The 9238-nt window shown below is 45.8% G+C and overlaps 2 protein-coding genes across 2 annotated transcripts in view; both read right to left on the reverse strand.

The window, feature by feature from the left end:
- LOC134102188 (uncharacterized) overlaps nucleotides 1-9238 on the reverse strand; it is a 49707-nt gene that overhangs the window by 1424 nt on the left and 39045 nt on the right. The gene's annotated exons all lie outside the window — the stretch shown is intronic.
- Nucleotides 242-9238, reverse strand: part of LOC134102333 (uncharacterized) — a 20083-nt gene continuing 11086 nt past the window's right edge. Inside the window, exons 14-17 of the mRNA XM_062556412.1 lie at nucleotides 4184-4265; nucleotides 2778-2850; nucleotides 512-631; nucleotides 242-400 (exon numbers count right to left, since the gene is read on the reverse strand). Coding sequence (XP_062412396.1) covers nucleotides 242-400; nucleotides 512-631; nucleotides 2778-2850; nucleotides 4184-4265 — 434 coding nt within the window. The remainder of the gene's footprint in view (nucleotides 401-511; nucleotides 632-2777; nucleotides 2851-4183; nucleotides 4266-9238) is intronic.

The raw sequence follows: 9238 nt of genomic DNA on the forward strand, positions 1-9238 counted from the left end.
CTTTAGTTCTTTAGTTCTTCTGCTGGGGTCTACAGCTAGTTCTTCAGTTCTTCTAAGACTCACTGGTACTGCAGGCAATAACAGGCAGATGTTCTGCTGAGGTCTAGAGAGTTCCTTTGTTCTTCCAAGACTCTCAGGTGCTACAGGTGATACCATTCAGAGGGTCGAGAGAGTTCCTTCGCTCTCACGTGACGTTTACCTTCTGCAGTGCTGGAACACTGAGGTAGTCTATTGAGGTGGTCTACACAAAGGATTCTCCGTTCTCACAAAGTTCTGGCTTCATGTCGAACACCTGTGCGTTCTTGTACACGGGCGATGTGACATCACACTCATTCAGAGCTTTCTCCGTCATCTCCGAGTCTTCAGGCATTCTCAGGGTCTGCCGCTTGTAGTTAGGGTTCTGAGCGCCATCACACTCATGTGCCTTCATCACGTGGTCCTGATCCTCCTCCTCCTCCTCCTCCTCCTCCTCCTCCTCCTGGTGTGTGTTCTCACTCTCGGCCCTCCCCACCCCCTCCTCCTCCTGCAGCAGGGTGAGCCCCTCCTCAGGGGTGATGCACAGGGTCTCGGTGGGTTTCTGCATGTGCTCCAGGGTGACCACATGCACTTCCTCCTTGGGTGGGTGCACTTCCTGTAGCGGGGCGGATGAGAAGAATTAAGGGCTGTGAATGTCAACTGCTAACGATAACTTAAATGATAGCACCAGCAACAACAGTTGTACCACTCCAGCTAATAACAACAGCAGTGTTCATAATAAGCCAACAACCAACAACCCAGCACAACACAACCCTGCACAACACAACCCAGCACAACACAGCACAACCCAGCACAGCACAACCCAGCACAGCACAACCCAGCACAGCACAACCCAGCACAGCACAACCCAGCACAACACAACCCAGCACAGTAGAACCCAGCACAGCACAACCCAGCACAGTAGAACCCAGCACAACACAACCCAGCACAGCACAACCCAGCACAGCACAACCCAGCACAGCACAACCCAGCACGGCACAACCCAGCACAGCACAACCCAGCACAGCACAACCCAGCACGGCACAACCCAGCACAACACAACCCAGCACAACACAGCACAACCCAGCACGGCACAACCCAGAACGGCACAACCCAGCACAACACAACCCAGCACAGCACTACCCAGCACAGCACAACCCAGCACAGTACAACCCAGCACAGCACAACCCAGCACAGCACAACCCAGCACAGTAGAACCCAGCACAACACAACCCAGCACAGCACAACCCAGCACAGCACTACCCAGCACAGTACAACCCAGCACAGCACAACCCAGCACAGCACTACCCAGCACAGTAGAACCCAGCACGGCACAACCCAGCACGGCACAACCCAGAACGGCACAACCCAGCACAGTAGAACCCAGCACAACACAACCCAGCACAGCACAACCCAGCACAGCACAACCCAGCACAGCACAACCCAGCACAGCACAGCACAGCACAACCCAGCACAGTACAACCCAGCACAGTACAACCCAGCACAGCACAACACAACCCAGCACAGCACAACCCAGCACAACCCAGCACAGCACAACCCAGCACAGCACAACCCAGCACAGCACAACCCAGCACAGCACAACCCAGCACAGTACAACCCAGCACAGTAGAACCCAGCACAGTAGAACCCAGAGGGCCGGACTCTGCGCAGGAGGAGGCCGTGTGGTCTGAAGGTGACTAGAGGCGACTCTGAGGAGCGCTTGGGAGTTACAGTAATAGTGAAACATGAGGTGTGAGGTTTCAGACGCAGGCGGCTCGGAAGCGGAGCAGGGCCAGATCTGAGCCAGATCTGAGCCAGATCAGAGCCGAACCTGTGAGTCATCTCTGCACTGTGGCCTCAACGGCCCTGAGCAGGAACGCCACCTCACGCCATCATGCCTACGCACTGTGCTGCTGCTGCTGCCGCTAAACAGGCAGAATGTGTGTGTGTGTGTGTGTGTGTCTGTGTGTGTGTCTCTGTGTGTGTGTATGCGTGCATGCGTGTGTCCAGGGGGGCATGACTGTCAGAGTGTGGAATGAGTATGTGTGTATGTGTGTGTGTGTGTGTGTGTGTATGTGTGTGTGTGTGTGTGTGTGTGTGTGTGTGTGTGTGTGTGTGTGTGTGTGTGTGTGCATGTGTGTGTGTGTCAGGGACGGGCATGACTGTCAGTGTGTGGAATGAGTATGTGTGTATGTGTGTGTGTGTTTCTTTGTGTGTGTGTGTGTGTGTGTGTGTGTGTGTGTGTCAGGGACGGGCATGACTGTCAGTGTGTGGAATGAGTATGTGTGTGTGTGTGGCTGTGTGCTTCATTTGCAGTCCTTAATGCAACAAGTTTGCGATGTTTGCAAGGTTTGACATAGCTGGGGATTTCCTTCAGTCCTGCTGGCATAGCCAGGCTAGCTGCCTCTAACTGGCCTCTTCTTACAGTAGATGTGAAGGTCAAAGGTCAAAGGAGCAGATCCATCAACAAACAGTTCCAGTTCAGCATTTGGCAGCAGCGGAATATCATCAAGGTCAACTCGACAGCAGCGGAATATCATCAAGGTCAAATCTACAGCAGCGGTTTATCAGCAAACTGCCTTGGTGTGTGTGTGTGTGTGTGTGTGTGTGTGTGTGTGTGTGTATGTGTTTGTGTGTGTATATCAGTTGGACTGTGATTGCCTTGGTGTGTTTGTGTGTGTGTATATCAGCAAGGCTGCCTTGGTGTGTGTGTGTGTGTGTGTGTGTATATCAGCAAGGCTGCCTTGGTGTGTGAGTCTCACCTGCGAACTGGGGGAGTACTTTATGGACACCGCAATGACAGGCTTTGGGACCGCTGGCAGCTTGTTTCTGAGTCTGCAATAAAAAGAAACATGGCATCTCTGTCTGTATCTTTAAACATGGTGTCTCTCGCTGTATCTTTATATTAACACTTTAAATTGACCCACGTGCATTGTCGCATCTGTGTTTAGGCTTGCACTACATATTTTAGGTTTACATTACATATACATTTACAGTAGCCTGACAGGCTTGGAAAGTCCTTCAACCAATCAGACCAACGATGCGGGTGCTCCTGGTGGATAAGCCAGTTTGTGATTGGTCCTCGCTAATGTGAGCGGAAGCAGCAGAGACCAATGTGCAGCTTCCCAGCCTGAGCTGCAGTTCAAAATCCAATCGCCCGCAGATCAGACTGGTTTACCCAGTGTGTGTGTGTGTGTGTGTGTGTGTGCAGATCAGACTGGTTTACCCAATCTGTGTGTGTGTGTGTGTGTGTGCGTGTGTGTGTGTGTGTGTGTGTGTGTGTGTGTGTGTGTGTGTGTGTGTGTGCAGATCAGTCTGGGTTACCCAGCCTGTGTGTGTGTGTGCAGATCAGGCTGGGTTACCCAGCCTGTGTGTGTGTGTGTGTGTGTGTGTGTGTGTGTGTGTGTGTGTGTGCAGATCAGGCTGGTTTACCCGGTCTGCATTTACAGTGTATGTACAGTATGTATTTGGAATCGTGAACATGAGTGACACCTGACCCACGAGTTATGAACATGAGTGACACCTGAGCCCTGACCCACGAGTTATCAAACGTTATCAAACGTTGGATGGATGGACCTTATGCTTCTTGATCAGTCATGGGTGTGTTTTGGGGCGTAACATCCTTTAAACCAATGAGAGTGACATCTGTCATTCCCTGTAACAGCAAGCAGAGCATCTTCAAACAGCGCATCAGTGTTCTGATGGTCACTGGCGCATTTGAAAGCATCTGCTTGCATGGAACAGGTGTAGCCTACACACACATCTGCACCTTATGGAACAGGTGTAGCCTACACACACATCTGCACCTTATGGAACAGGTGTAGCCTACACACACATCTGCACCTTATGGAACAGGTGTAGCCTACACACACATCTGCACCTTATGGACCAGGTGTAGCCTACAGTACACACATCTGCACTCCTCTATTATTTCAACTCATTCGCAAAGTGAAACTAACATTGCCGTGGTCTCATAGTCAACCACAAAACAATTATACACAGTTGCTTTCACTATTGTTAGACAATATGTTACCATATTGAAACAGAAAAAGCAACGCTTACCAAAATATTGTTCGATTGTATAATAAAGCTAAAGACATTTAGGGGTGTGTGTGTGTGTGTGTGTGTGTGTGTGTGTGTATGTGTGTGTATATGTGTGTAGACTCACCTGATGAAGAGGAAAGGGCAGAGGAACAGCAGAGTGATGACGAGCAGAGAGACAATGATGATGATCACATCCCTCTGGGAACCTGCGGGGTAGAGAGCGAACACACACACACACACACACACACACACATCAGAGTACATCACTATAGGCCATACAGCTTCCTTGGGTTCAGAAAAAACAACATCAACACACCAGGTTTCTGGCTTGATCTGAATGAGACCTGCAATCATGCAACAGCTGGACAGGCGTGCGTGCGTGCGTGCGTGCCTGCGTGCGTACGTGCGTGCGTGTGTGCGTGCGTGTGTGTGTGTGTGTATGTGTGCATGAAAGTCTAATAACATTTAACGCCATAATATGCAACATTTTCCTGATCATAAAACTGCATCCATCCAGCTCGCTCTAAAACAAACAAAAATCAGCGAATGCTGCAATAATAGAATTTTTGCTTAAAACTTAAAGTGTTTTTGCTTAAATTCAAAAGAACTTGTTTAAGATACAGTATAACGTGTGTTGTGTTTAAATTACATGTGCTTTGAACGAGGATAAGAAAACTGGCATACTGATAGAACAGAACTGCAGGCAAGTGAGAGGTCAGTCACTAAGGACAAACAAACTGTAAAAACTGTCGGCAGGTCAGGGGTCACCAGACAAAACAACACGAAATAGAGAAGCATTCGCTCATGGCTTTACGCGATAAGCTCGCGCTAGGAAAGAAAAAAAAACCTTGAAAAAAAACCTTTCAGACTTCAGACTTTGAACTTCCGACTTTGCAGATCGAGAAGGCTTTTTATCTTATAAAGTAAAGTCAGAACCCTAACCTTTGTTTAGGGGTTTTGTTAAAAAGACCGTCAAGAGTTTTCATTGCCTTCCCTGTGTCATAGAGAAGATTGAGGATGAATGGGCAAAACACACTGCACAATACACTGATACATACAGCAGTAGCAAACTCTGGGAAGTCTGATGCATCAGAGCAGACAAAAATACAGCCTTGCGTGATGACATACACAAGTTTACAATAGAGTTTGTCAACAAGTGCTTATTGTGATACAGGTCTGTTATGTGTGCTTATGGTCTGTTATGTGTGCTTAAAGTGATACAGGTCTGTTATGTGTGCTTATAATGATACAGGTCTGTTATGTGTGCTTATGGTCTGTTATGTGTGCTTAAAGTGATACAGGTCTGTTATGTGTGCTTATAGTGATACAGGTCTGTTATGTGTGTTATAGTGATACAGGTCTGTTATATGTGCTTATGGTCTGTTATGTGTGCTTATAGTGATACAGGTCTGTTATGTGTGCTTATAGTGATACAGGTCTGTTATGTGTGCTTATGGTCTGTTATGTGTGCTTATTGTGATACAGGGGCCCGTTGCACAAAATCAGAATTAAGACATCCGGGATAAGTTACTGAGCCGCGATCACTGAATCCTAAACAAGAGCATACCGGCTGAATTGGTTGCACAAAGACCAATCCAGGATGAGCAGACACGGATTCATCAAGCCAGGTGTAAGTTATTCGGTGTATGTGCGCGTTCTCGTTTCTCCCCCAATAACTCGCGGTTGGAATAAAAAAGACGCGAAAAATAGCGTCTTGCACACAAAGTAAACAACCGCTTTTGATATAGACTAACAACGAGGTAAAGTTTTACTTTTTTGGATGGGGGATCATGATTATTTCTGTTACATAGCGGGAGTAGGTGTGGCAGATCAACTGAATGCAAATTTACATATGCACCCACGTGTGTGAGAGCTTCCTTGTCTCGGCACGCAACGTCATTAGGAAGCGCTTTGCCACCGCAAAGATGCACAAAGTATCTTAATTTGTCTTAAAAGCCGAATTAGTTCAAAACACCTTCGAAAAATGTCCCCTCCACTTCCAATCAACTACTACAGCAGCCTATTAATCAAACATCTGTCAAAAAAGAAGCAAACAACGAGTAGGCTATGTTATTAATTATAAGGCCACCATAATTTAAATGACATCCATATGGTATTAGGCAGACATTCTGCTGTGTTTTGCGAGTAAATGCATGTTGCAAATAATATATAAATGGAATCTACAGCTCTTTAAAAAAAATCACGTGGAGGTCTCATTTGAATGACAGCTAGCTGAACCAATCAGATAATGTAATTACCATTAGAATCAACTTATCTTGGCTGTGAGCCTGGTCAGGAGCAGGCTAGCTCCACAGAATAAATCGCCATGGTAACTTATACCATAACATATCCTGCTGCCCCCTATCCCGCTTTTGTGCAACTGGATCACGGATAAATTGAGCCAGGATAACCAAGATATCCCGGGTTAATCCCTTATCCTAGTTTTGTGCAATAGGCCCAAGGTCTGTTATGTGTGCTTATTGTGATACAGGTCTGTTATGTGTGCTTACAGTGATACAGTGGGGTGTCCTACGAAGCAAGTTTATCTAGACATATCGAGGCTGCACAAAGCCTTAACTCGGGTATTAAGTTAAGTGATCCTACGACAGCAGGTATGTGATGAATTTGTCAAACTAGGCTTTCAGCTCAGATCTGTGCGCGTTCTCGTGGTTGGGGTGATTTTGACCAATCGGGAAACGTGGAGACGCACAAGACAGCCAAGGTTTAAAAACGATTACTTCCGCATTTATGAGCGGTAGCGAAATCTAGGGTGGTCTTTTTTAGTGTCTAACCTATAACATCAAAAAGTCGATGGTCATCAGATATTGTATGGCATGCATGTCCACAGTAGTGACATATTTGCACGCACAACATACTTAAAAGCGCCTTCGAGATTCAAAATGTTTGCAGAGGCGGGGCCGAACCTGTTCAAAGTATGACAGATTAGCACACGTGAGATAACTTCGTTGTTCAAGATAATGGATTGGTTAGAATTGGTCAGAGGGCGGTGATATTTCACGATTTGAGCTATAACTAAGCACATAACCCGCTCCCGAGCAGGTTTGGTTGCGAGCATAAGATACCATGGTGATACAGCGACGCTAAAACAAATCCACTTTCGTATGACAGCATACCCTGGTTTTGAGCGCAACATACCTCGCTAAGCCACTAATCGAGCTTCGTAGGATACCCCACAGGTCTGTTATGTGTGCTTATGGTCTGTTATGTGTGCTTATTGTGATACAGGTCTGTTATGTGTGATTATTGTGATACAGGTCTGTTATGTGTGCTTATTGTGATACAGGTCTGTTATGTGTGCTTATGGTCTGTTATGTGTGATTATTGTGATACAGGTCTGTTAAGTGTGTTTATTGTGATACAGGTCTGTTATGTGTGCTTATTGTGATACAGGTCTGTTATGTGTGATTATTGTGATACAGGTCTGTTATGTGTGCTTATTGTGATACAGGTCTGTTATGTGTGCTTATGGTCTGTTATGTGTGATTATTGTGATACAGGTCTGTTATGTGTGTTTATTGTGATACAGGTCTGTTATGTGTGCTTATGGTCTGTTATGTGTGCTTATTGTGATACAGGTCTGTTACGTGTGTTTATTGTGATGCAGGTCTGTTATGTGTGATTATTGTGATGCAGGTCTGTTATGTGTGATTATTGTGATACAGGTCTGTTATGTGTGCTTATTGTGATACAGGTCTGTTATGTGTGCTTATGGTCTGTTATGTGTGATTATTGTGATACAGGTCTGTTATGTGTGTTATTGTGATACAGGTCTGTTATGTGTGCTTATTGTGATACAGGTCTGTTATGTGTGCTTATGGTCTGTTATGTGTGCTTATTGTGATACAGGTCTGTTATGTGTGCTTATTGTGATACAGGTCTGTTATGTGTGATTATTGTGATACAGGTCTGTTATGTGTGATTATTGTGATACAGGTCTGTTATGTGTGCTTATTGTGATACAGGTCTGTTATGTGTGATTATTGTGATACAGGTCTGTTATGTGTGCTTATTGTGATACAGAGGGGTATTCCACGAACGGAGGTTTAACAAACACAGAGTTAACGCTGAACTCTAGGTTGATTGACCCTGAGCCGACTAACACAGAGCGGTCGGTTCCACCGCGCCGGTTATGAAATAGTTTAATCAACACGGGGTTGGTTAACACTGGGTTGTGCGCGTACACGCCAAACCTATAAAGACGTGATATATGGAGCATGGAAATCCTGATCAAAAGGGCGAAACAGGCTAGTTGCCGCTAGGGGCGTCTAGATTTCTAGGCGAGAAACGGGCCGCATGTTTCTCAGAACTCGAACGCATGCTGTAATAAGTTAGAAAAAGTTTTTTAAAGTAACACCAAAGCCTCTGCCATTCAGAGAAACCCTGGTAGCGGATCGCTGACTGCGTGAATGCATACGTTTCATGACAAAAGCACGTTCCTAAATATCTGAACTATAATCTATTCATATCTCAGGTAAAGTTTTCTTAGCATTCCTACCACATAACCTGTTATTTTATAAAGATGTAGGCTACTCCGGTGGGCCCAAGCGATCATCTGATCAAGTAAAGATGAAACACTACGATTCATGGTAATAATTATATTATTTTTCCACATACATTTCTACATCTCTTTGCGCGGAATGGCTATATTGTAGAGGACGGCGCATGCAACAATTACGCAAGCCCGTTCGGACACACTCGTATACTACGTAGGCATTGCAATATGGACTTCAATATCCCAAATGTGTTTTCAATCGCGGGTTCTGCTGTGTGCCAGGTTAAATGTTGCCTGTGGTCCAGGAGCGGGATTAGGGTAGCCTAGGGTGATGAGCGTCGGGAGGCATGGATACCCTCGATCCCCAAGGAGCTACCCATCGAATTGCGCTGCGTCCAAATACAAACTTTTAGCTATCTTGCACAAGCACAACAATTATATAAGGTCTATGATATGTTCATAATGCAACGCAGTCTGTTGAAATGTATAGCTCAAATTACATCCTGCATCGTAGACCAAACCAGGCAATTGTGCCTCCACATAATTAATCATGTACGAAGCATCATAGGCTATATCTTCTTGGCTAATGATAAAATCGACAGCGATTAACAAACCATCTCGAAGATATGAAATGGCCAATATAGGCTGCGTATACCTAAACATTTG

This window comes from Sardina pilchardus, chromosome 15 (genome assembly GCF_963854185.1).
Source record: "Sardina pilchardus chromosome 15, fSarPil1.1, whole genome shotgun sequence".
Classification (NCBI taxonomy): domain Eukaryota; kingdom Metazoa; phylum Chordata; class Actinopteri; order Clupeiformes; family Clupeidae; genus Sardina; species Sardina pilchardus.